The 26,615-nt window shown below is 45.2% G+C and overlaps 2 protein-coding genes across 4 annotated transcripts; one reads left to right on the top strand and one right to left on the bottom strand.

Moving 5' to 3' along the window:
- Positions 1-226: 226 nt before the first annotated feature.
- LOC119435271 (WASH complex subunit 1) lies at positions 227-17,330 on the bottom strand. The gene is made up of 6 exons (XM_037702182.2): positions 16,866-17,330; positions 15,915-16,207; positions 13,147-13,364; positions 8,355-8,628; positions 5,152-5,299; positions 227-1,430 (listed from the first exon to the last, which is right to left on the bottom strand). The coding sequence occupies exons 1-6, from the start codon at positions 17,097-17,099 to the stop codon at positions 1,221-1,223; spliced, it is 1,377 nt and encodes a 458-aa protein (XP_037558110.1). The 5' UTR covers positions 17,100-17,330; the 3' UTR covers positions 227-1,220.
- A 143-nt stretch (positions 17,331-17,473) lies between these two features.
- Positions 17,474-26,145, top strand: LOC119435272 (IQ motif and SEC7 domain-containing protein 3-like). Of its 3 annotated transcripts, none has more exons than XM_037702184.2 (3): positions 17,474-17,943; positions 22,690-22,866; positions 25,623-26,145. In XM_037702184.2, the coding sequence occupies exons 1-3, from the start codon at positions 17,714-17,716 to the stop codon at positions 26,128-26,130; spliced, it is 915 nt and encodes a 304-aa protein (XP_037558112.1). In that variant the 5' UTR covers positions 17,474-17,713; the 3' UTR covers positions 26,131-26,145. The 3 variants fall into 3 exon arrangements, with proteins under 3 accessions (XP_037558112.1, XP_037558114.1, XP_037558113.1); XM_037702186.2 differs by lacking the exon at positions 17,474-17,943 and adding an exon at positions 18,798-19,413; XM_037702185.1 differs by lacking the exon at positions 17,474-17,943 and adding an exon at positions 19,517-19,705.
- Positions 26,146-26,615: the final 470 nt, after the last annotated feature.

The following is a 26,615-nucleotide window of genomic DNA, read 5'->3' as shown; positions in this document are numbered from 1 at the left end:
TTTATTTCGTGCCTGAAGGAGTTATATTGAGATTCTAAATTCTATGAACAACTGGTTATGTAAAGTAAAATACTTCGTCATATCGAGAATTTCATTATAGCGAGGTTTAACTACACGGGTATTTTCGCAGTTCGCCCTTATCGAAATGTGGCCGCCGTGGCCGGGATTTGATCCCCCAACCTCGTGCTAAGCAGCCAGAGTACTGATGAAGACAAAGGGACAAGAATGTAAGGACTGCAGTTTAATTCAGTCAAATGACAGTATGAAATGCACGTGAAACAGCAGACATAACAAAATTCCGACAGGAAAAGTGACCAAACCAGGCTGTATGCGAAAGGCAGCTTTGGTTTTGATGCACTAGGCACTTCTAATTTCCATCAGAAATTATAGAAAAGTATATGAGCCTTGCTTGCTTTTTCCTCACGCACTCGATGTTTAGTTTATTATGGCAGCAAAATAGGGTCAAGCCAATTCAAACTACAAAGAATTACTGTAGTGAAAGTCATGTCTCTAGAAGAAAAGAATTGCACCAGGTGGTTCTCTGTACTCTAACTGAACCTAACATTTTTCAGTGCTGTAACAGCAGCGAGAGAACTGGCTTCTATAGCCGAGTATAAGCCAGCAGCTTACTTGTATAAAGCACAAACAGCAACTCAAGTTTACACTTATCAGCATAATCAGTTTTGATAAGTTCCATGTGGCTATAGCAAACTCTGGCAGACAATCCTAGTTGTGAGCTCCTGAATCGGCAATTTCGCTAATTAATTGCACGAGCCAAACACATGCAAGCAGTTCCTCCAGCTTAGCTGTAAGGCATGCTTATAGTGCTAAAAACGGAATACAATATGAAATAGATATGTTTGATCTTTAGCACTATAATTAGGCCGCACAACTAAAGCAACCAACAAGGCTAAGCTTTATGCATTAACCTTCAGTATAGTAGCCTTTCTACGGGATGACATCTTCCAGCAGCTTTGCCAGAGTAAAAACTGCACCCATTTAAATCCGCTCTCAATAGCAGCAGCAGTTTCGGATCCTTCCAGGTGATTACTGTAGACTACCGTAAATAACTTGAATAAAACAGTACCAATCAATGCAAATTCATTTGTTAAGCTCAATACAAAAAGGAGAGGAAAGAAATAAAAGGTTGGTGTGCTACTTTGGAATGCCTCCAGACAAGTAATGCAAATATGCAGGTGTGGTGGAAGCAGGAGTGTTGTTTAGTCAGAGTCATTCCACTCTGTGTCGGTGGTGCTGGCTTCTTCAGACTCCACCTTCGGAGGTGGGATCATCTCAAGCACTCTGTCCAAAGGTGATGTGACTTCAGCTGTGGGCCTGCTTGTATGATCTGTCTCACCCGAGATACCTCTGCGCCGCAGCTGCAGCTTGCTCTTCAGGTCTGACATGAGATCCCCACCAGGTGGCGCCACCTACAAAAGGAAATTTCAGTTAAACTCATCTAGATGGTTTTTGCAATTTCATGATAAACCAGTTATGAACTCCTAAATCGGCATGGGACCCTTAAGCGAGACAAAGGTGGTTTCCAACATCACATGTAATTGTCCATTAAAAACAAGTTGTCACGTCGTCATCTTTCACATGCAGCTGCTTACGGAGGCTGAACTCTCCTAGAAACTTTTACAGCTGCCTCCATTCATAAGCACAAATTTCTGACTCTTTTCAATGTAAACTTTTTTATATGCAGCAATAAGATGCAAAACAGTTTGCCTTCTATGTCAAAGGACATACAGTGAGAAAAAACGCAGCATTCTCTTCATTAGTGGCACTAGATGCCCATTTCCATTTTTCATAAGAAGCTTACAAATTTCACCCTACAGTATTAAATGGTGGGAAGCTAACCTAAAAATGTTATAACCCCACATACAAGAGCAATTAAGATGCTTTTCTCTAGGTAAAAATGAAAAAAAATTCAGGCGATAAAAGAGTTTGAAAATATGAAAGTTTTAGAGGCCATGATTTGACAACCACACAGGGGAAGCCCACCTGCTTCAGTCGGCCTACTAGCAGTCTTACTAGTGACTGCTTCTGGTAGTTATACTGATATCCCCTACACTTAGAAACCAATATTCTTATACTGTGTGGCGAAATTTGTCATTTTCTCCAAAACTCTGAGCTAGCTAAGTGGTTCTGTGCAAGCTATTGCTTCCCTAATTGCACATTATAATGGTTAGTATCTCCACAGCTACCTGTATTTCAGTTCATTTTACAAACCAAAGGCAATGTAAACAGTTTTTACCAGTGCAACTGCATATTAATCATTGTAGTGCAGCATTAAATGTACTAAACGTAGCACAATGAGCACTTGCACGCACATCCAACTGCCAAACGTTACGGACCACAGGACTAAGAAAATGCTGAATTTCTGAGCTGTTTCTGACCGTAGCCAGTAAAACTGCGCACTATGTTGTTCGCATATAATAGTACAGGCTGAAAATCTGAATACAAAGCTGCATTCAAGGCTGCATGGGACAAGTACTTTTATAAACCTTTGTGGTTAACTATACAAATCACTCCAGCTTCCAATAACAGGTATGTTATGGCATGGTCTGAAGGTTCTGAAGCCATTTTACCTCTTATATGATGCTTTCAAATGAAAAGACAATGTGTGAAAACACAGGACTGCATTACCAGAACTGAATAATGACCTGAAAGAAGAGGAAGGGGTGAAAGTGGAATTTCCCTGTGAACACACCAGGGCACATGACCGCCATCAACAAACAATTTGTCAAATCTCGCTATAGCAAACATTGATACAACAAATTATCAGATATAACAAATTATCAGGTATAACAAAGTAAATCTAAAATGCTTCTTGTCGATATCAGTTTTTAATGAATATCTGCTTTATAGTAACGAATATAGGATATAATGAAGACTAAGATTCGACTAATACTCCTTGATGCTAAGTAAGGCCAGCGCAGCAGAACATACAATGGATGCAAAATTAGTCCCATGTGGTGTGCAGACAGTGACTGTGTCTACAAAAAAAAAACCCAGCTAGCCAGTGCACGCGTTTAATGCACTAGTATTTCATCACAGCTCAATTAACCTGTATTTGTAGAGATACTTAAGTGTCCTTGCTGCTTGGAGCATTTTGAACTCAAAACCTCAAGTAATCAACATTTCTCCCCAGCAGGACACACATGAAGATTACTTTCTGTGGCAATGAAGGGAAATCTTGTGTGTCACCTGAACATGTGTTAATTGTTTCCCAATACTCGCAGCTTTGCCTAAAAGGCAAAGCAGATAGCATTTAATTTTGTGGTATGTCATAGAGGAACAAGCAAAATACAGCAATAAACTGCAAGAAACAATTGAATTCGATAATTACTTTTTTGAGTTCTTTATTATGGAAAAAGAAAATCGCAGCTTTGATTAGTAGCTTGTTCTAACAAGTTTACATGGCAACACATTCCTATAGACCTTTTTCACAACATTGGATACACCTGCTGCCTTTCAAATTGTGCAAGCCACATATGGGGGTCTTGTGTATATTCCCCTTTTCAGAACAACCAGTGGCAGATGCCTGCCACAGCCCAGTCTCTGACACGGAACCACACACAGATTTTTCTGTAAAAGCAAGTAGGCTTACAGATGCTGCAATATCACGATGCTAATTTAAAGAGCACTAGCGTTTTATCACTTAAAACTTTGAAAGTCTTTTGCATCGTCTGTACATAACATAACAGTATACTGTATTTATGCATATATGATTGTGAGGAGTTACAGAGTAGACCGCTTATAACGTAAGTCGCCGGAGTCGCGAATATCCGCACTATAAGCGGTACCGCACTATAACCAAAGCAACAATTTTCAAGGCCCGCACATATGCAAAACATGTGCACCGAGCCGCCACGCGTATGCGACAGTCGAGGAATGCGGCTAGAACGTTTGCATTCAATTTACCGTCGAATCTTGTTAATTCGAACCAAATCACGCGGCGGCGCCTCCGACCGGCATTGCGCCGGCACCGCCATAGAGTAAAAGCTTAGGAGAGCCCTCAACGGCGGCGGGCACGCACGGTGACAGTTGAAAGTGAGGGAGGTTCGAGGGAGGGCGAGGGGAGCCACCGAAGCGGCGGAGTTGCCGAGGCGAAATCCGCTTCCCTGCAGCCCTCCTCCCTCACGGTCTCTGCGTGTGCCCTTCTCCGTGCCGTGCCGGCGCCGCTTGAAGTTTCATTTACTGCCATTATCGTGAAGCGAGCGCTGGCCGGCCTTGGCAGTTTCGTGGCCCTCGCTCGCTATGCGCGCCGTGATATTTCACGACTCGCACTCAAGATTCTGGTTTCAGCCTCACTGGCTGTTCGTTTGCACCACGTGCCCTTCTTCTCCACTTCGTCTCTCTTTCTTCCTCGAGCACTCCTTGGGGTGCCCGTTTGAGGGGAGCGTTCGCCGTCTCTGCTGACTTCCGTACTCCCAGGCAGCCGCACTGTAACCGGTATTTCATTTCCCGCAACTGCGCTATAAGCGATACGTGTATACATGAGTGCTATGGAAAAATTAACGGGAGTCTGAAAAGACCGCACTATATCTGGTCCTGCACAAGCGGTTACGTCATAAGTGGTCTATACTGTACTTCTCAAAAGTCGTGCCGTCATCTATCCCATACTGCTGCTGTAGTTCCACTATGTTGCACTGCTTTGCGTTCTAAGTAGTTACAAAGAACATGTGTGGGGTTTAAACCTGGCTTTCTTTCACATTCCAAATGCTTTGTGGCCAGCCATATTAAATTAAAATTGCTCTTTTCAACTACAGGGTTGACCCGACTAACATCGGTAGTGACCCTCCTCTGTCATGTGCGATTTTGACGAAGAAAGGCACAGCATTTTGCTGTGCCTTTCTTCTCTCATTCCCCTCCTTCATTACTCCACTTCAAACTGATGAGCATGGTGTCATTTTCAGGAGACAATCGCTGGCCTATTTTTTTTTTTCTCTCTTTTGTGTGGTGTCTATGCGTTCCTATAAAATAATAACAGATTGAAATGACTTGAACTATATATCTAGTACCATTCTGAATATTGCACAATGCATGCTTTGTGTAAGAAACTAAAGGAGAAGGTAAAAAACACTCAATCAACGCGGTGCCACATTCACGCAGGCCACTATAATACAAACATAGGGCATGCTCCACCTGCTTGCGCTGCTGCTGTGGACGACGCACACTCTTGAGGCCTGCCTTGCCGCCGGCCTGTCGAATGGACTCCAGCAGGCTGGCGCGGGCACTGCCATCTTCGGTCACGGGCACCGACAACTCTGCACGTGGTTCTGCATTGCTTGACCTGCAAGGCAGTGAGCTGTCAATCAGATCGGCGCCATGACTTGCTTCACACATGTGCTCAACTCCTCAAAAGCTTTGGGATTCAATCATTTCGGTGTAAAAGTTAGTTAAATTGGATTTATAGGAGCAAAAGCGGCTACGGCTATGCTGCGCCAGACACAGAGTGATAAAATTTCCTTTGTAGATGGAGCATACAAAGCTCCACAAGTTCAAAGCTGAGCTAGTTGGTGTTCCCTCAACATGGTGAACAGCAGAGACAACTGCATATGACAGGACTATATACATATAACACCTTGACACCTACAACCATAATTATGTTGGGCTTTAACCCTTAAGTGCCATGCCTGAGTTAACTCATCTGGGTGCCTCAGCACACAGCTTGCTGAGCCCAAATAAAGCAGTGTCAATTTAAACTCACTCCTTTGCCTTTCCCCAATATAATTTGCGAATGAAAAACTTCATATATACTGGAGCGAAATTGTGTGGCTGCTTTGGTTTGTACTGTATGACAGGTGGTGCGATAAAGCTTATCCGTTTTGTACAGTAGACTTCCGTTAATTCAACTCCGGTTAATTTTATTTTTCCATTAATCTGATCCCAGCTGGCACCCATACATTTCTATCGGACCAGACTTTCATTATATCGATCCTAAAATTGGCCTTCACCGGATAATTCAAAACTGACCGTTCAGCATGCATTCACCTGATCTCTATAGTGACCCCTCAGTCTCGGCGGAGCTTAGGAGACAGGGAAAGCATTGAACACACGTCATCTCCAGTCGAAAATGCCTATTTTCAGCCAGCCCTAGGAAGATTTTCAAGCAATAAATGTAACTCACAACGTCTGATTACGGTATTTACCCAATTCTAACATGTGCCTTTTTTTTATTTTTCCAAGAAAATTGGGCCGAAAATTGCCTGGGTGGTGCAATCGGACACGATACCAAAAACCGCCTTTGCAGCGTTTATATGCTTTACCGCACCACAAAAATGTATTGCGGCAAAGTTGACTTTAGAAAACCGGTCGCCGTTGTGCAAGACATATTAAACTCCTGGCCATTTTTCTTTGCTAAAAAATCAGGTGCACATTAGATTCCTACTTTGTTTAGGAGTTTAATGTCATTTCTACATTAGTTTTTTTACTTTGGATGCACAGAAAGTGGGCGCACATTTAATTCGGGTGCGTGTTAGAATCGGACAAATACAGCTAAATGAATTAGCAGTGTGTAATGGCATTAATTCTGGATTTCGTTTAATTCGACCTGCCGGATAATTCAATTAATTTCTCCGGTCCCATCAGGGTCCAATTAACGGAAGTCGACTGTATCTATTAGTACCTGTTTCCAGTGGCGCACCGACGGGGGGGGGGGGATTCGGGGGTTGTAACCCCCCCCCCTGAGGCCGACTTAACCCCCCCTTTTGTTTAACCCCTTTTCTTTCCTTATGCATTTGAGTACTGCAACTAAGATGTAAGACACGCAATCGTCTGCACACTCGCAAAAAGCCCAATTTTTTTTACAATTTCCCGTGAAGAAATCGAAATTAGTGCTGTTTAGATGGTATTGGCAAACTGTCACCCCACGCGACCGTTATGAATTGCATGGTTCAATGCATTCTGTGCCAAGCTGAAGTGACACGTGCAAGATGACTGTCAGTATCATCATCAGCCTATATTTATGTCCACTGCAGGACGAAGGCCTCTCCCTGCGATGTCCAATTAACCCTGTCTTGTGCTAGCTGATTCCAATTTGCACCTGCGAATTTCCTAACTTCATCACCCCACCTAGTTTTCTGGCGTCCTGGACTGCGCTTCCCTTCTCTTGGTATCCATTCTGTAGCTCTAATCAGTGGCGCACCGACGGGGGGGGGGCATTCGGGGGTTGTAACCCCCCCCCCCTGAGGCCGACTTAACCCCCCCCTTTTGTTTAACCCCTTTTCTTTCCTTACGCATTTGAGTACTGCAACTAAGATGTAAGACGCGCAATCGTCTGCACACTCGCAAAAAGACCAATTTTTTTTACAATTTCCCGTGAAGAAATCGAAATTAGTGCTGTTTAGATGGTATTGGCAAACTGTCACCCCACCCCCCCCTGGCAGAGATCCTGGGTGCGCTACTGCCTGTTTCTCACACCTACCTCCAAGCTCACATTTCTTGTTTTTTGACATAGCAGACCGGTGCAAAAAGTTCGCACAGTTTTTGAATGATGCATATGTTCAGGAGCTTCTTTGCACGGTTCCAATATAGATAAAGACGTGGTGTTTTCGAGTGATTATGATAGCAACGAAGAGGCCCTATCATGATTGAAATTTGCCTAATGATTCATTTCTGTATGAATAGTCACATCCAAAAACTTTGTAAAGGTTCAGCAACATACTGCCAATAATTATTATACCATAAGAATCTAAACTTTGCTAATGTGTTACTTAGACAGAAATTGAATTTGATGCATTTTGGAAAATCTTCAGACAGCAGCTGGAAATGCTCGAAACCCCTGGCACTTGAAGGGTTTAAAACTTAAGAGCCCTGCATCAGCCACTGAAGCATAACAGGCCGTGCTATAGTGGCTATCCAGTAAGATGAATGACACAGGTATTTGGTGAGACGAGAGCGAATTGTTGATGATGGGACATCAAAGTGGCTAGGAACCATCTTTAAAGCTTTGTTGGAGTTGGGTTACGTTGAGATGGATCATCTCGACTTCACAACAGCAGTCACTGTTTTTATAAGTAAGTACTATGCACTAAGAAGAAATTCATGAGAGATGGATTTTATGCTATTTGCCGGATGTCCGTGCAGGCTAGGCAAGATTTCAGATTCCACTCCATGCTTCTTCAGGAGAACAACATTATGCAGTGTCCAGTTGTACTCCGCATGCCGAGACTGTGTAAAAACAATAGCTTTACTGTGAAACCCGCATCCTGTAAACTATTGGCACTGATAGTACATTTTCTGTGCCCGACTAGTATCACATATAAAATGTGAAAGAGGCAACAATGTCGGTTAATTTTTATTCATGCCCCTGCACCAGATAGCCCTATGTGGAGTCAGACACTTACCTGGTACTTGATTCTAGCACACTCGCGGTATCTTGACTGGGCACAGCCTCCTCGGATTGCACCTCTGGCACTTCATCTGGCTCCAGGGGAGGTGGACACTCCACCACTGGCTCAGAAGTGGTACCCAGGGGAGGTAGGCCAGTGGCATCCACTTCAGGGAGGGGCGGTGGAACATCCACGAAGCTATCAGCCGGCACTTCAGGCAGTTCTGGAAGCCACGATGGTGCAATAGACGGCCCCAAGTCTTCCGAATAGGACAGGTCATCAGCTATGCCTGCAGAGGTGGAATCCACAAGGTCTTGAGCAAGCAATGTCATTCGAATTAATATGTGAGGTTTAATGTCCCAAAGCAACACACAGGCTGTGGGAGATGCCATAGTGGGAAATAATTTCGACCTCCTGGGGTTCTTTTAAGATGCATCTGAATCTAAGCGCACAAGTGTTTTTGTATTCCACCCCCGTCAGAATGCATCTGTGGTGGTCGGGAATCAAACCCGTGCCCTCATAGTAACACTATAGCCACTAAGCAATGGTTATGCAGCCAGGTTTAATTCAGTGATGGAGATGTAGCATTTACACTTTGTGCCTCTCGCAGAAGAAGTTTAAAGAAACATAGTTGGCATACTATCATATCTTGCTCAGCTGCAGTAAGGACAAGGCCTCCCTTTGTTGTAGGCATCATCACTTGCTTCCATTCACACCTGCTCAGGCACAAGGAGCCATTTTACTAGCTGCAGTGTCACAAGAACAGCTCACTAGCATGGGATGAACAGAAGTAGCTTTATCTTGGCGAGTTGGTTCATCAGCGTAGTAGACAAGGACAGTGTCTGTGTGTTGCTCTGTCTCCACCTTTGTCCAATATACTGCAAAACCGTCTACATTGAAAAAAAACTAAGCTTTATAAAGTGACTGAACTTCACAAAACAAATGGGCATCAGCATGCATTTTGGGTGAAACCAGCACCTTGTACAGCCCCCACATCTATAACACATCTACATCTAGACCTAACCACTATATATGCCATATCTGGTCATTCCATAAAGCATTTTGTGCTGATAGCTGCCTCGTTACCCTGTCCAAAATCACTGGGTCAGTCTAGGCACTTTTGTGGCCAGAACAAAACATAGCAAGTAGCTGTCAGATTGCTTTGTTCCGACTTGTACGACAGGTGGTAAATTTAGATAAAGAGCCCCACTTTTTCAATGGTAGGCTACATTCACATCATACACGACAATGCCTTTTTAATGTTGTTGAACAAAATCACCAAGTACATACGGCAAACACATCGCTAAACAAAGCTGACAGGTGTGGTATCTATCCAGGGTTTTAGAGTAGACATTTACGGATTAGGTGAAAGTATAATTGCTAAAGTCAATAAGTCATATCATTAAAGTTGCAATTTTATTTGCAGTTCAATCACCAGTAGCAGTTCAATCACCTAATCTAAATCAAATCAGTGAATATTGAGCCCATGTCACATATACTTAAGATCAAAAGTGTTTCTACTAAAACAGCACAACGTAAAGAACAAAAGCTCTTTTGTTAGTTTATTTTGTCAAGTATGAGGTAAAATAAAAAATGGGGTGTTACATGTTGAAACCATGATCTGATTGTGAGGCATGTAGTGATGGACTCCGGAATAATTTTGACCACCTGGAGGTTCTTTAATGTGCACCCAATGCACGGTACACGGGCGATACACGGTACAAATGCGACAGCAAACATTACCTTAGTTCTCTCGAGTTCATGGCACTTGCATAGTTTTCATTTTGGCACAACTTATGTGCGACACATTAGTCACAACCATATGAAGCCAACAGAAAATGAAGCCAAGGAAAGCATACGCGAAATTATCTGTTTTTAATTGAAGCATAAAAATCATAAGGTAAAGGAAAATGAAAGTGGACGAAAAAAAGTTGCAGTGGCTTAGCTCGGCTATGCCAGGATATACGTAGCGTTAGCAAAGGTTCAGCTGATTATTCTTAGCTTATTCTTAAGATTATTCTTATGAGTCAAGCTTCTCCGTTCTTCTGCGCTGTTGAGCAGCATTTGCGCTCTCCTTCTCCATGGCTATACGACACTGGCAAACGCCAGTCAGAAGCGCAGCGGCTCCAGCGCAGTGTCAGACGGCGACTGCACAGCGAGCGCGCGCCGGCGCCAGTGCGTCTACCACGGCTACGACGTCACTCCTCTGGAATGCGCAGACCGGCGCCGGTGATCCGCGCGCGGCGGCGGCGGAGTGCGCGAGAGGTGCCGGCTCCGGTGGCTCCGGTGCGCATGCCGTGTGACATCACTGACCCTTGCGCATGCGCAGCATGGCTCTTGATGTGCCGCGCGAAACGGGCTTGGCTAGGCCAGTGTAGCTAACGCTACAAAAACTACTTCAGAACAGCTTCGGTGGGAGCTGTTTGGTGAGAACTTCATGTGAGCTTCGGTGGGAGCGGTGGGAACAACTTCTGAACAAATACGGGTGGGGGCTGAACCCACAAAACTTCGGTGGCTCCCAACGGTGGCACGTTGCTCTTTTTTTCATACACTTTCATTTCCCTTTACCTTATCATTTCTACACTTCAATTAAAAACAACAGATACCTTCGCTTATGCTTTCCTTCGCTTCCTTATCTGTTGGTTTCATATGGCTTTGACTTTTAGCTGATGGATTCTAGCAGAGTTTCTAGCTTCTAGCCGAGTTACGGGACGTGTTAATCACTGAAATTCACTGCGCATCTCTCATCATACTGTGGCACATTTCTACAAGGTCAAGCACATCATGTCTTGTGATTAACACATTTTAATGCTGAATTAAAACTTCATTTCACTCTGCAAGGTTCACCATGATGGCTGGGGGAATTCGCAGTAAATCACTCATCATACTGTGGCGCCACAGAACTGTTATCTGTAAATAAAGAGACCCGTACATTGTACATACCAAGTGTTATGTTTCAATTCATTGTTCTCAAAAATTAAGAAAGCTCTACTTACATGGACAGACATCAGGAATGTGCTCTGCATAATTTTTTTTTTTTTTTTTTTGATGTTTTCGTTGCATCATGGGTCACTGAAGTTTAGTGTTGCCGAGGAATCACTGCAGGTCAATTGGTGGTGTCTAAACTGCACTTAAGTGCTTCCAGTTACATCATGCAATGCAAACCCATGGCATGCAAAATGAAGGAGTGGCTGTGTTTTGTGACTGGGCATGCCATGGTACAATGTGCCAGCAATGTACTGCTGGCACATGCACAGACATGGAAGCAATGCATGGAAGCAATGCACAGGCATTTGTCTTTTATCTACCATTTTCAGACTTCTAACGGCAGGTGCGGCAGTTTTGCAAGGTCTCCAAGATAGTGGCTTGCTGCTGTCCAAGTTGTCTGCAAAATTCTGATCTCAAAGGCTCTCATACTGCAGTCGCCGCTGCTTGCTCTCACAGAAGTGTAACAATTTGTTCGGAAGCTAAAATGCTTAGTAAACACAGCGGAGCTTACTGGCTGCTAGGTATGAACTTGGTTGCTGCTAGGTCTTAACTTGGTTTAACTTAGATATACATGTAGGATGGTATTCTAGAGCCATCATTAGAGAGTTTTAGAATAGGGGCCCCAAACATTTTGGGGCTAACTGCGTTTGGTTTTTGCGTCGAGCACGCTATTTCACAGATTTAGCGGGAGCCTCAAAAGCAGGCACAAAAGCTTTGTGTCAACTAACATGGCGGCACCCATCGAAGCGTTGGCTCTCAGAGTACCAAACTCGGCTCGATTCGTGGTAACGCGTGAAGTTCGTGAGCTAGGAGAAGTGACTGTGGTTATCGCTTTCTCTAACTAAAGTGTGTAATGAAGATTAATTCATTAGACGCTGCTGATTCCGAATTCGATTTACGGAATTAATTCATGGCTCGCAGGCCTACCGTGGATTAGCTTGGCTGGTGAAGGCACGTCAAGTTGGTTACTCAAAATTAGGCGCAACAAATCGCTTGGTGCTAATACAATAACCTCTCAATTGTAATTAAATGTAAAACCACGAAAGTCAATTACTCTTCCCATCATAAAATGGTATATCCTATTTTAATATTTATAATAGTTTTTCTTTGACACTCTAGTGGTGCTGCAAGCACAAGACGCTATTCGCAAACGCAAAGCCCTATTCTAAAACTCTTCACTCTAGCATGCCCCAACGCTAACACCCGCAAAGCTCTTTGGGGCCTCAAAAGTTACGGCCGGCTTAAACAGCTTCGCTGTTAAGAGTTAGCTCTGCTGCATAAAATTTTCCAGATCGAAGTTCTTGAAATAGAAACCAAAAACATGCAATGGCATTTGAACACCAAGGTAACAATATGCACAAACAGGCTCTGGATAGGCCCGATGTGTTAAACCCGATGTGTAGGCCCGATGCCGATAGGCCCGATGTGTAGTTAAATTAATTGGTGGCATTTATGACTTCACGCATGTACACTACTTAGAGAAAATTTTAAATTATATTATGGGGTTTTACGTGCCAAAACCACCATCTGATAATGAGGCACGCCGTAGTGGGAGACTCCGGATTAATTATGAACACCTGGGGTTCTTTAACATGCACCTAAATCTAAGTACACGGGTGTTTTCGCATTTTGCCCACATCGAAAAGCGGTCGCCGTGGCCGGCATTTGACCCCATGACCTTATGCACAGCAACTTAACACCATAGCCACTAAGCAACCACAGCAGGTGAATGCACTGGTAGCTAAGCCTGCCCATTTGGATGGTTCTTGATCTACTGCGACAGGATATGGCAAAGCATAGACATCCCCAATGCCCTCACCTGGCAAATGAGGAAGGGCAGCTGGTGCATCCATTTGTGGTACCTGGCCCATGCCTGGGCTGTACAGGAAGCCCTCCTGCGGTGCCCCACGTTGTCCTGTGCCACTCATGGAAGCTGGAGCTGCCCCAAGGAGCCCTGGCCCTGTGGGTGCCTCTTCAGTCCGAGCTGCTGTTCGCTTAGCTCCACCCAAGGGGTCTTGCTGTACATACCTTGTGTACCTGGAGACATAAGCATGACATCCAGGGTTTTCTGGCACTGATTGCAGAAGCACTGAAAACTCATCGAAGTCAATAGTACTCGTTTTAGCAAGCACCTATTAAAGTGAAGTTGAGATAATTGAAAAAATAATTAGGTTACCGGGTTTTACGTGCCAAAACCATGATCCGAGTATGAGGTGCACCATTGTGGGGGACTCCGGATAAAGTTAGACCACCTGGGGTTCTTTAACGTGCACCCAATGCACAGCACACAGGCAGTTTTGCATTTTGCCCCCATCGAAATGCAGCCGCCGCGGCCAGGATTTCATCCCGTGACCTTGTGCTTAGGAGCGCAACGCCAAAGCCACTAAGCAACCACAATGGGTATGTGACAATTTTTCATCTCCCAACCTCGCTTCCTTGATACTGTAATTTCTTGCCTACTTCTCAGCTAAAGGAAGTGCACAGAGTACTTGGGGGTAGACTGTTCCGATGAGAAATACACTCACTGGCATTCTTAACCCAAACCTGCCTTCAATGCCTTTGTTTCAGTTGCAGAAAGTGGTGGGGATTTGTTTGGAGTGACTGTGCTAGCTTAATGTGTCTTCCTTCAAAAACTCTTGGAAGTTTGCTCCTTAATGCCTGTGTTGTTAAAGTTAAGCTGCTGTAGATATGTCATCATTGTTCGGGTGAAGTCTGATGGCGGGTGTACTTCAATTTATGGCAGTTGTCTTTATTTTGATGTAAACATGATTCAATTCACTTGGGCTTAATGAACTCATCCAGGAAGTGCAACTGCAGCATCCAGACATTTTATAAAGTGCAGGCTTCATTTAAGATGTGTTCAATATATTCCCTGCACTTGTGAAAGAGGTAATGCAGAGCTCATGCAGACTGATTCAGCACAAGTAGGCCACGGCACTGCTGTCAGCTATAAAGTAGAAAGCAAGTTGAATGCAACTGTTTGCTCACTTTAAAAGCGGGGGAGTACACAGGTGCATTCATCAGCTAAATACTGTGCATTATTTCAATAACTGCTGTGCAAATCCAAATGGTGGAGTAAATTATATGTGTGGAAAAGTTTCCATTGACATGACTAACAGAATGCTAAAAAGAAACTAATTCCAATGCTTCACACCAACATTGGTCGCTTAGGTCTCTTGCTATGGTCAGGCCGATGGCAGTTTTCTTTCAACATATAAGTGTATTAGCACGACACTAGTTTGTGATTTTGCTTTTATATGTGGTTGCATAGCATGGGCACGCCACACAGCAATTGAATGCTTTTTTTTCTCAGTTAACATGCTTTGCAGTTTGCAAATGGGAGCACATGTGACAACAGTTCTTGCAGTAAAAATTAAAAGGCACAAGCACAATGATAACAGTCTTAGTACTATCCTCCACTTGTAACAATGTTTACTAGATTCTGGTGAGGCCATCCAATGTACACAAATGTGGCCATAAGACAGTGTAAGACACAGTCACTTTTCAAAATTGACACATTCACTTTGAAATGTGTGCGGAAAGTCACCATGACGTCAATACAAAGTCAACAGGAAGAATTCGCTGCTTGTGCAAGTCAACTAGTTTGCAACACATCTGACCTATACTGCTTCTGTGTGTTGCTTCCACTGCTTCATCACCTCGCGCAAATGTTGAGTGGCACATGCAATGTAAAGAGGCATAACATGTAATGCAATGTAACTTTCCCTCTTTCCAGTATCAAAATAATTAGTGCAAGAGATGCATCAAGGAGAGGGCTCTGCATCAGTTCAAGTAAAAGAAAATTCTGAACTCTGCTTGTCATAATTTGTAGCTATTAACAAATTTCAGTGAAGTGGCTTTTGCAGTCTATCAAGAGCAGTAAAGGAGTACTCAAGGTAGATAGAGAAGTCTTGAGTAAGAGAAAAAATATTAAAGCAATGTATACAAAAATTCTAGGAAATTTGCAGGCGCATGTTGGAATCGGCTAGCGCAAGAGAGGGGTAATACTGACAGGGCATTTTCGACATGTCATTTTTTTAATACGCTAAATGAACATCCAATCACTCCAAACCATAGAAAAAGTGCTTGTTAGTACCAGAGCAACATAAATAATTTACTATGATACTTGTTTATGTGAACCAGCTTTGCTTTCGGTACACAGGAAGTGAATGCATCATGACACACTGGCTTGCTTCATTCCCGTGATCGTTGCAGCTGCACCATGTGAGCGCAGCATTAAGAAATGTGCGCAGCAATCTTTTAACATTTTTTAATAGCAACATCTTCATACCTAGCCTTATGACGTCAGTAAATTTAGCTCAGTGTCATGATGTCACGATAATGTCAGTGACGCTCGGTCTGGCATTGCTAGACAACCTTAGTATAGAATCAAAATATCTGTTTTCTAAACTTCATACTTGCTAAATGGGATTTTATTACATTTGAGAAGTGTGTGACAGTTTTCACAACTTCGAAAATATGCATAAGTACTCCCGATGCACAATACAGACGATACCAAGCCCACTGCTCATGCCATTCCTATGCAAAGCAGCACAAATGGCAACTACTATATTGAATATTCCTTACGGGTTTTCTCCAGTGTTGAACAAAAGCAAGCTCCCAATGCTCTCTGTGCTTTCTGGCAACCTGCCAAGGCCTTCCTCATCCTGCCAGGCAGGCTTCGTGGCAGTCGAGTTAGCCTTGGCAGGTGGACGGACGTTGAAGAACTGCAATTTCTCCTTGAGAAGTCGCTCATCGGGGGCCAAGTGTTGACTTCGCACTCGCAAGTGAGTTGGCTGGAGTGGCACAGCTGGTAAAGAAGCTAGCAGCTCTTGGGCAGGTTCTGGATCATTTGCAGGATACTTGTAACTGGAGAAAACCTGACAAATACAACAGGAACATGAACATTTACAGTACATACAGTGCAACAAGAGGACTGCACAATGATGCTCAAGCTTCAGGTGTTAGATAAGGAGAAGGAATATCGGCACAGATGATGGCATATACAAACTACACAAAGTGGAGAAATAACTGCATCAAGGACATATGGCTACATAGTTTATTACGATTGTTTAAGGTTACAAACATCAGCGATGCAAACTTCAAAAGCCTACAAAACAAAGTCAATGTCCATCCACCAAACAGCATATCAACATGAGCTTTGGTTTAGTGCCAGTACAAAGACATCAATTTACAGTGGCATTTGCTAGCACCAGTGCTAGGACACAAATACAAAAGCCCAAACGAAGTTTCATTTGCCTCGTTTCAAATGATGGGTTTGTGAACACCTATATTAGTGCTAAAGTATATTTTAAGAGCCCTGCAGAAAACTTCTGCTCGTAAACAAACTTTAGCATTACCAGATAAGCTTATTCACTTGTAATTTACATTATTGTGACGGTACAGCCTGAGATATGAGCTCATTAACTTATCATATTGACGTTTTTACTTCGAATTATCGAAGCAGAGGGTTGCAAAACCCAGTGGAAAAAGGAAGCTCCAAAACTACTATCAATAAGGGCCCCATCAATTTATCACCTTTGTGGCTTTGCTGCTGCCACGTATGACCGAAATTTTGGCTCTTGCCAAGTCTGCACGATTCTGAATGTTCTGGAGGCGGCCCTTGTATTCATTCAATCGTTCCTGCAAACCGTCCAGAATTGTGTTGGCGACTCTGCTGAGGTGATCGAGACTGTCCGCCACTTGTAGAATGCACTCATCGTGACGAAGGTCCGACGGTATTAAACGTGCTTCGTAAGGCTGAAACTTCATGCTGTGAAACACGCCGGGACGACAGCCGAAACTCTTGGGTCAGCCAACGGAAACACTGCTGATGTACGAATAAACGCAGCCCCACGGTTCCAAAAAGAGCAGCTGATATTTTAAGGCTCTGCATGTAAACTGCACACACCTATCAGCAGCCGACTACACCCACTACACCACACTACCGAGCTAGTTTCAAGCACGCAAAGCCAGGCAATCACATGATGATCGTCCTCCTCTGAGCACGCACCACGAACCTCCCAAACCTCCCCGCCCTCCCAAAATAGGCCACGTGACTTGTTCGTAATAAGTTGACAACTTATCTATCTCACGTTCTTACCATATTAACAACTAAAACAAACAAAATCATGCGTAATTATTTATTTTGTAGATGCAGTAATACTAAACTTTTGAATACGAAACTGACAGAACGGATACATGTCTGATGCAGATCGCATAGCTGATTGCGCGAATGTAGTTGATTCGTCGTACGGTTGTACGCGAGTTCATTTGACTCGTGAACTCAGTGGAGCGGCTACGCGCCGCGGGTTAATTTGTGTGTGTGTGATGTTCGCATCATGACTCTGCCAAGGAAGTGATGGGGCCGCTCTTCGTTTTTCACTATGACCGAAGGTGTGAGCTGTCCACAACCAGACCTTGTTGACCGTCTGCGCAAGCTCCAAGAGAGCGCAGCGGAGAAAGACAAGCTCATCGAGGCCGATTGTTTGAGGATACAGGAGTTGCAGAACAGAGTGTGCTTACTTCAGCAGGAAAAAGCAGCGTTGTTATGCGACATAAACGACATTTGTACGCAGCTTGGATACTCCGACCTGGAGCCGCTCGAGAATGAAAGGTGAAATTATTTATCAAATATCGTCTCTCAACAGTCGTGCTGTTGCGAATTACGGTTGCAATCGTTCCTACATTTTTACGAGCTCTAGGCCAGCAAATGATCGTGTAGCAGGCGCGACTTGGCATGCATGCCCGAGGTGGAAAAAGGCATGTGCATGGAAAGTACTGTTTACCTGACCTACACCGTAGGCCTAAGAGTTTCGTATATGTTTACGATTATACATTTTTTATAGTTTATAGGTTGAAATGCTAGTAGAAGTTTAGTCCAGTGTGCATGCCCTCGCACTGTTTAAAACCTGCGAAAACAAAAATAAATCTGATTGGTGCCTTGCTATCACCACTTGTGAAAGGAAACCGCTCCTAATTGAATCTTGAATGCTCACGAAGCCGTCTCCTAATCGCATTACGCTTGGTTTTTGCGTTGCCGTACGCCGAAGGTGAGCAAATTCCACGTTTGGAAACGACCGTGTCGCGAATGGACGTTTGTGCTGAATGGCTGCATGGTTGGGTACGCTTTGTACGTCATTTCCAATAGACATGAGAAAGGAATGCAATGCGCGACGGCGCAGCAGCTGCTCGGCGAGGGTGTCATCTGATATGCGCAGAGTAGGTGGAGAAGCGCATCATGTCGCGCTGCTAAGCTGACGCGAGCGATTTGACGATGTCCTGCGAAACCTTTTGGATTACCGGCCAATGTGTGTCTGCTTATACCTGTTGGACTGTTTAAATCGTGAGCGACTGCCCCCTGGGCGTTTTTCGGGAGGTGGTGGCGTGACGCCGCCGCCACCAAGGAGACCGCTGTTGACGGCATGCAGCTGTCCGAGAGCAGGTGCATGTTGCGACGGCGGCGAGGAGGAGTGGCCGGCGGCACGCGACAGCTGTCCTGCGGCGGCGGGCGCGCTTCAAGGCTCGGAGAGGGCAGAGGAGAGGGGAGCGCTTTCATTTATCCGACCGGCCGCGCCGCACGCGTTTTCCTCAAAGCGTCGCCGCCGCTCGGAACAAGACGTCAAACTGAGACGCCGCGCAATAACGGCTCCCCCGAATAACGGGTCTCGCGCGCGTGTGGGTGGCCGCGGTGTGCTCGGCCGCGGCGCTCGGTGGAGTTTGGCAATGGAGATCGCGGCCTGTCGCACGACGCTTTGCTCGTGCGTTCTTGCCTGGGTGGACGGGCGCCCCCCGCGGTGGTGGTCGTCCGTAGCCGGGAGCTGCCAGGCGTAGCCGCGGGCGCACCGCCTCGGGCGTCGCGGAGCGCAGAGGGCGCTGCGAACGCCAAGGACGCGGACCCCGAACGACGGCGGCTGGTGGTGGTGCAGCGACAGCGGGAGCAGCGGTGGGCGGCCGTCATGTTCGGCGTCGGCGAGCCCCCGCTCGTCTGTCAGGAGGCCGTGTTCACTCGGGACCGTGGTCCGCGGGCATTCCTGCACCCGTTCAGCCCGTACGGCCGCGCCGTGCTGCGCGTCACCCAGCACAGGTAGGCTGGCCGCCTGACCCAGATCGCGGTCGCCATTGCGCGCTCCTAGTCGGGAGGAAACGGCCGTCGGCCAGCTCGGCGGTCGTGGTTTGCGGTGGCGCGTGGCGGGTGCGCGGGCCCGTGCGCGCCATGTGGCCGCCCTCGCAATGTGGATGCCCCCCGCGAGCCGCTGCGACGAGCTGCTGTTGCTGTGGCGCTGCCTGGCCCTCCAGGCGGGCCTGGCGGGGCCCGGCTCGGCGCTGCGGGTCTGCCGCGACCGCCCGTCCTTCCGCCGCTATCCCGCGGTCGACCGGTGAGCCGCCCATAGGGGGGAGCTCGGACCCTGACGCGCTCCGGCCTGTCCAGTGGTCGGACACGTACGACGCGCCATTGAAAAGGGAACGCGCCGCATATTAACCAACAACCGGTCCGAGATAAAACGAAACTGCTGATCTCGGCCAACGTCGCGCTCCGTGTGCCAAGCGGCGAAGGAGAGACATAACTGCCTTCCTTGTAGTACACGCACAACGCTTGCGTTGGGCTAGAGTTGATATATGTCGCACTATTTACGCATACTCGGGCACTTACGGTTTACCGCTCTCATCGATCGTTGCTGAGTGAAAAGGTCTCTCCATTGGCAGTTTTGCAACTCCGAAACCCGTCGGTGCACTCCAGGCAGTGTAAAACTGCATGCATGGCTGCACTTGTTTGTGCTCATTGATGCATTTCAAGTGCCCTCATTCTCGTCTTCTCTGTTTACGTGTTTAAAATAAAACTAAGGCAATTTCGTTTAGTAGCGCGTTATTGAACATGTTGGCGGACCGTGCCGCAGGTTTTTCATTGCATTGAGGTATTTGCTAGTTAAGAGGTGGACGAGAACCATCGATACATTAGCACCTTATTATTCATTAGGTATGTCTCATTTACAGTAGTGCTGCAAGTGGGAAGTTATTAATAAACACAGTGTATGAACTCGTGTTCGTGACAGTTGGGCTTGATCTCTCATGCTGGTGCTGACACCCAACACCAACTTGCATGCAGTGATGCGGCATACAAAATTATGTTAGCCGAGACTGCACACTAAAATTGTTCATTCCTTTGTGGATAGTTGTAAATAGGTGCATTTAGAACTGCACACCAAATAATTTAAGGTTTGCAGTTCCCACAAAATGTTCAATGTCTTAACTGCCTGTATTGTTGCTCCCTTGTAATTTGTGTATTCTTGATGCGAAAAAATGAGCATCAAAAATGAAACTTGGGACTGACAACCACTATGTCACTGTACTTGCAAATTCTCCCCAAACACACGCACACTCAGTTTGCATGTTTTGTTTTGGCTTTTGCAGAAGTCTCGCTGCAAGTGCACCATTGTTGCATCCAGAGAATTGCTGATTTGGACCCCTTTGTAGCCCTCTTTAAATGCCTATTTGTTGCATTAGAAATAGTTTAATGTATCATCTGACCACAGGATCTTGTATTAGTGCACCAATGCTTTTTAAAGGGACGATGTTAAGGTTTTTGTAATGGGTTTGGTGGTACCTATTTCAAACCTGCCCTGCTTTCTTATTTTCATAAGTATACTCCTGTTTAATTGTGCAAAGTAGCAAAAAGCATATCGTTGAAATATTTTACTGCTTAAATTTCGTCAGCATCTGCACTTTACTAGGCTAGCACCAGTTAAAACATGTTTTCAGAGTAAGGGCAAATCAAACTGAGTATGCAAACATTCCTTCCTGTCAACTGGTTCTGTTGACAACTGCTTTCTTACCCCTTACAGTGCTGTGCGTTCTTTGTTACTTATTTTCTCCAATACAGTGGGAGCCGCCACAGATGATCTCCTTATTATAGTTTGTGATAGTATGGTCTTTCTATTGAAATGGAAATATTTTAATGGATGTACACGTTTATGTTCACATGGGGTGAACAAGATCTTGCTGCCAGTAATTGGGCATGTGGTGATGTACATTGTTTACAGTTGTGCCACATAATGACCCTTGTTATTAGGAGGCTCGAACTGTGGCCAGCTTTTGTAAGGACCAGTATTTTTTTAAGGAACTTACTCCTTTATAAAACATATTCTTCAAGGTGTGGATGGTGCAAGAACTTGAGAAGCCTGTGTGCTTTTGTCTTTATTCTTAGGGCAGCAATGGTGTTAACAGAATCTCGGCTTAGATCTACAAAAGGGGTTGCGGGAGTAAACATCTCGGCACTGTATTTTTCTTGCACTGCGGTTTTGTGCTTTACAGCATGAAATATCCAACTCATGCAAGTCTCTCACTACATATTCTACAAGATGACTACCAAGAAGGCACGTGTCAAATCTGAGTTTTACTGAACCCCTAAATATGAAGGGAATACTGATACAACACTTCTGAACAGTTTTCAAGTATCAGTGCATTCGTGTCAGTGAGGCTTAATCGTAAACTGATGGCTTGTTCCCTTTCATCCTATTAATGGTATTGGGTGAAGTATAGATAAGCAGTGCTATCAGGGGATCTGGGTCACTTTTCCATGAGGCGAAGGTGGAAGCATTGTGGTCACTATGTAATCACATGATTGTTGACAAGCTATCCACTCCATGTGATCAAGCGACTTGTACATACCATGAAACACCATGTGCATTCCAGCGTATGACTAGCTGTAAATACTGTCTGATTGTGTATTTGCATCACCTTTGCTTTGTTTAGTTATCTGCACCATCCCTGCCCTTGTCTTAGTGAAGCTCAATGGCAATGCCTCTCAACTGTGTTAGTCAGTCTTTTGAACCTTCTAGTACCTTTGTACTGTATGCTCAGACAAAGAAAACTGTCCTTAGGGGCCAAGCTAATGAATCTGGTTGAATAAGCGCACTGATGCTAACGATTGTCACATAATGCGTGTGAATGCCGCTCACCTATGCAGAATCAGTTAGTGCTTTCACTTAGCTGATCCATACTTAGTTTAGCAATGTGAGAGATGGAGCTAGTTGATGTTCCATGATCAAACTTTTCTTAGTAATGAAATTTCATTGGAAGTTGGTGCTTGTGCTCGTCTTACTCCTTTTGTGCCTGTTGCTTTTGCACACTATAAATAGTTGGGCCATAATTGGTTGTATTTTACTGGATATTACAATCCAGTGTGGACATTTCTACTGATTCTTTATTGTATTTTTTACTGTACTGCTCAAAGGCAAATTAGGTGGTTTTGTGTCAACTCTCTCGTTCACGGCTGCTTTTTTCATTGCCTTTTTACTGGCGATGTCCATGTCTTGGCTTTTTGGAGTAACAATTTTCTTTAATTTGTGCTGCGGTGTTGCAGCCAGCCGCCTGAGCTGCGGCCAGGTCCTCCCCAGAAGCAGGCTCGGCCTGAGGATGGGGTCGATGGGGCTGACCAGGGGGGCCTCCCCAACCGTGGCAGCACACCGCCCCGCAAAGCACCCCCACTGCGGCGCCTCGACGATGAGGCTCTCAAGCGGTCACGACTGCACTCCAACCAGTGAGAATGGTTCCCTGCATCTTTTTGGGAGGTCTCATAACATGCATCATATTTTTGTTCCTGAAAAAATGAAAGAAATAAACGAATGAATGGGATCACAAAAGCAAGGATAGCCAAAACAGCACTTCCAGAAGCGTTTCTACAAACTTTTGTTTTAAGATGAATGCATTCAGACTTTCCCAGCTTCAATTTTTTTATTCTGCAGTGTATTCTTGATCATACATGATACCACTGCCAGTTTGCACTGGTTGGCAAAAGTAATGAAAGTGCATGGATAAATAGACTTCTGGATGGGTGGGCGTACTGCCAGCATTAATTTTTACAATGTGTAATTGAGTGCACTGACAAAAGCGGCAGCTGAAACATTTACTACACCAGCAAACACTTGCCACTGTAAATGTGCTTTGTTGTGATCGTCATGCCATGTGACATGAAAGATATCATAGGAAATTACATTGGTAACATAACCACTGGTCTCTGCAGTTCAGTGCCAAGCATGCAATATATCCAATGTTAGGCTGAATGCCTTGCCTGTGAACTTCTTGGCCTAGTTGGTATTTTGTAAAGGACATGTTTACAGCTAAAGGGATGAATGTAAATGAGTAATGGCATGGCAGCACATGTTCCTTACCCCAGTGTTTGTCTTACTAATGGTAAATATGTCGCTTTAAATTGGGAGTTTTGAGCTATACTCCCAACTTATTTTGGGCAGATGTTTCTGAACTTGATAAATGTAACAGCCAAGGCTTGGGGCCCTAATGAAGAATGAGACTTCTGCTCTTTGCTCTTTCATGTGTTCTTGGTAGTGCTCTGGGGTGCGATCTTGTACGCGTTCCAAAATGGAACGGAGGCAGTCCGTTCCATCGAGCCGCACACGATTGGTCAATTTGATCGTCACGGTTCGAATTGACCAATCGTGTGCGGCTCGATGGAACTGACCGCCTCCGTTCCATTTTGGAACGCGTACAAGATCGCGCCCCTGCTTAGGCTTGGGCCACCTGGCCATCTTCAGGGGCTAGCTTGGACTCTATAACACCATTGTATCGAACAGGTGTGATCACATACAAAGCCTAACCTCGCAGCAAGAGCGAAGTGAAGGTTGCTTTAAATTGAGTGAGCTGTGCAGGTAGTCTAGTTGGTCAAAGGCCCCATGGAAAATAATGGTTATACGGTGGAAATTTGTATACCACGATTGCTTCATTTATAGCAGAGATAAAGGTATTTGAAGTGTCCCAAATCCCTGCATTCTCTCATACTGGAGCCGAAAGATCACATCACATATACGCAACAAGCTCCGTCTTCTTTTCGTCTTCTTTCCCTTTTGTTTTTCCCCCGCTCTCTTTGTGTTTTTGGCGCGCGGCGCACTTCCAGTGACAGTCTTGTTTGCAAGCTGTTGCATTTGTCTTGTTTTGTGCTGTGCACGATTTTGCGAGCTGTGCACGAGAACATCTGCATTGTCTGGCTGCTTCTGCAATAGATTGGAATGGATCCCTCAGTTGTACGTACATTTGTAAATAGCTTAGTTTTCTGCACATGTAGACTGCATGATGTGGGAACAGGCAGACAAAACAGAAGTATGTCCCTCTTGCTGCAGAAGTACGGCAAAGAGTAAAGCAAAGACTCGCGGACGTTCGGTTTGTAGGTTTTGTTATTTCTCTAAACTTTAAATTGTCTAGTGAAGCAACAGATCAAACAAGTAACTGCTGTAGCCTTGAATAATTCTCATAGCCGCATGTCACAGTGAGTGACACTTCAGCAATGTGAATTGTATAGGTGCACTTGTGCGTCTGAACTCGACTCTCTGGCTGGGAGTGGGGCTCCCTTGAGAAGAAGGGCGCACACCGTTTCATCGGAAATTTCAGCCGTTTTTACGGACACACAGGGATATAATACTTTGCTTACACGATCATCGGCTGGATTGTATATACTCTGCTTGTCTGTTTAAAATGGCCAAACCTGGTGAGGGGCCCTTCAATGATAATTTAATATAAGCAGCACAAAAATGGAACAAAGGAGGAGGCGAACAACATTAGTGCTGTCTGAACTAATAGCCTATTTTCAGTGCAATGACAAAGAACAGGAATGAAAGCAATAACAGCTACACATGCATGTAAGGCTTTATCAGTTGAAGCTTGCTGCAAATTTCTCAGGTGGAGAATTTTTTTCTTCTTTCTTTCTTCTTTTCTTTCTTTCCTTTTTTTTTTTTCTTGTTTCTTTCACATCATGCCAGTCCCCTACTTCTGAAGTGGGAAACCTTGCTATAGCGGGGCTTACTTCTTCAGCATTTCTGATTATTAAAGTCTCTTTCTGTGAGGTGCACTGATTGCATGCTTGTGCTCTTATTGTGTAAAAGGCCCCCAAGAACACACCCATGTGAGTATTCCAGTACCTATTCAAAGATGGCGTTCTCAAAACTGAGTCTGCACCCACGTTACTTTCATTGCAGTGCAAGGTTGCCGCTTCTAGCTAATGACTTCAGCAAGTTCATGTTCTGCCTTTGGGAGTTGACACAGTGGATTAGGTAGACAAGAAATGCAAGCTCACTTGTGCACAATGTATTTTCCAAACTTGTGGCCCCCGTACTCCTCTTTCTTTGTTGTCCTGTTCCTCTGTTTCATTCCTGGCAAACTGAAGAACCCCTGCTTCCCGCACAGAACGAAAAGGCGGACGCCCTTGTCGATGTGTATCCTGAATGCTTTTGCAGGCCATGCTTAAGAGATGCACTTTACTCGCCCCTTCCACTTTTCTGTGTGCAGGTATGAGTTGTCGCAGGACCTTTTGGACAAGCAGGTGGAGATGTTGGAGCGCAAATATGGGGGCGTGCGGGCGCGCACGGCGGCACTGACCATCCAGCGGGCCTTCCGCAGCCACTGCATGCAGAAGCGCTTCCTGGACTTGGCCAGTGCGTCCAAGGGTGAACGTCGACTCTCGCGGCGCATCCATGCACTGGACCTGCTCGCTCCCTCCGGTGCCAGTCCGCCCTCATCCGAGGGTGCCCTGCCGTGGTCTGCTCACCATCGCACACCCACTAAAGGGGCCTTGGCGGAAGCGGCGGCAGCGGCTGCAGCCGCCAGCAGGCGGGTGCCCCCACAGGTGCCCCGACGGTCATCATCCATTCCTGGCACCACCACCACAACTGCTGCTAGCTCAAAGGAAAACTCTGGAAGCTGGAAGCATAGCACGGTGAGTCTCGGAATTACGTTTTTAGGTTGCTTTTGTCTGGTTATAGCACTGCAGACTGTACTCAGATCTGCGAAAAGTTGATGATGCTGTTGTAACAAGCGTTGTTTTTCTGCTGGAGGCTTGTGTTGACTTCTGGTGCCATCAAACAGTGGGCTTTACCGGAATGAGTAGTATAACCTACTTTACAGTAGGTAAATGCAATAGCTATGGTGCCTTTTGGCTAGATTGATTAGGTGCTTCAGCCAGCATGCAGTCCTGCCCTGTGTGTGTTAAAGTGCAGATTGCCCATAATTTCATCAGGCCATTTGAGTTCTGGTACATAGTAATTGAAGCAAATAGTTTAGGTGATTGCTTCCGCAAATAGTTTAGGTGATTGCTTCCTGAATGTTAGATTAGGTCAAAAGGTCTTGTCCGATAGCTGCCAGCTTCATGGCAGTTGCAGGGTAGTTTCTATGGGGAAAATGTTGACCTAGGTGCCTATGTGAGCTGAACTGACAGCATGCACTCATTCATGGTTTTCCAGCGTAGAACCATGGTCGACTTAATTCTGTGTTGTGCAAAATATG

The sequence above is a fragment of the Dermacentor silvarum genome, unplaced genomic scaffold (assembly GCF_013339745.2).
Source record: "Dermacentor silvarum isolate Dsil-2018 unplaced genomic scaffold, BIME_Dsil_1.4 Seq591, whole genome shotgun sequence".
NCBI lineage: Eukaryota > Metazoa > Arthropoda > Arachnida > Ixodida > Ixodidae > Dermacentor > Dermacentor silvarum.
This window is presented reverse-complemented; position numbering and strand designations above follow the sequence as displayed.

Coding starts and splice junctions, on each gene's coding strand:
- LOC119435272 (XM_037702184.2), top strand. CDS start 17,714: ATGACCGAAGGTGTGAGCTGTCCACAACCAGACCTTGTTGACCGTCTG. Junction 17,944..22,689: donor GAGCCGCTCGAGAATGAAAG/GTGAAATTATTT, acceptor GCGGTGTTGCAG/CCAGCCGCCTGAGCTGCGGC. Junction 22,867..25,622: donor TCACGACTGCACTCCAACCA/GTGAGAATGGTT, acceptor TTCTGTGTGCAG/GTATGAGTTGTCGCAGGACC.
- LOC119435271 (XM_037702182.2), bottom strand. CDS start 17,099: ATGAAGTTTCAGCCTTACGAAGCACGTTTAATACCGTCGGACCTTCGT. Junction 8,629..13,146: donor TGCCCTTCCTCATTTGCCAG/GTGAGGGCATTG, acceptor CCACCTCTGCAG/GCATAGCTGATGACCTGTCC. Junction 5,300..8,354: donor GTGCTAGAATCAAGTACCAG/GTAAGTGTCTGA, acceptor ACTGCCTTGCAG/GTCAAGCAATGCAGAACCAC.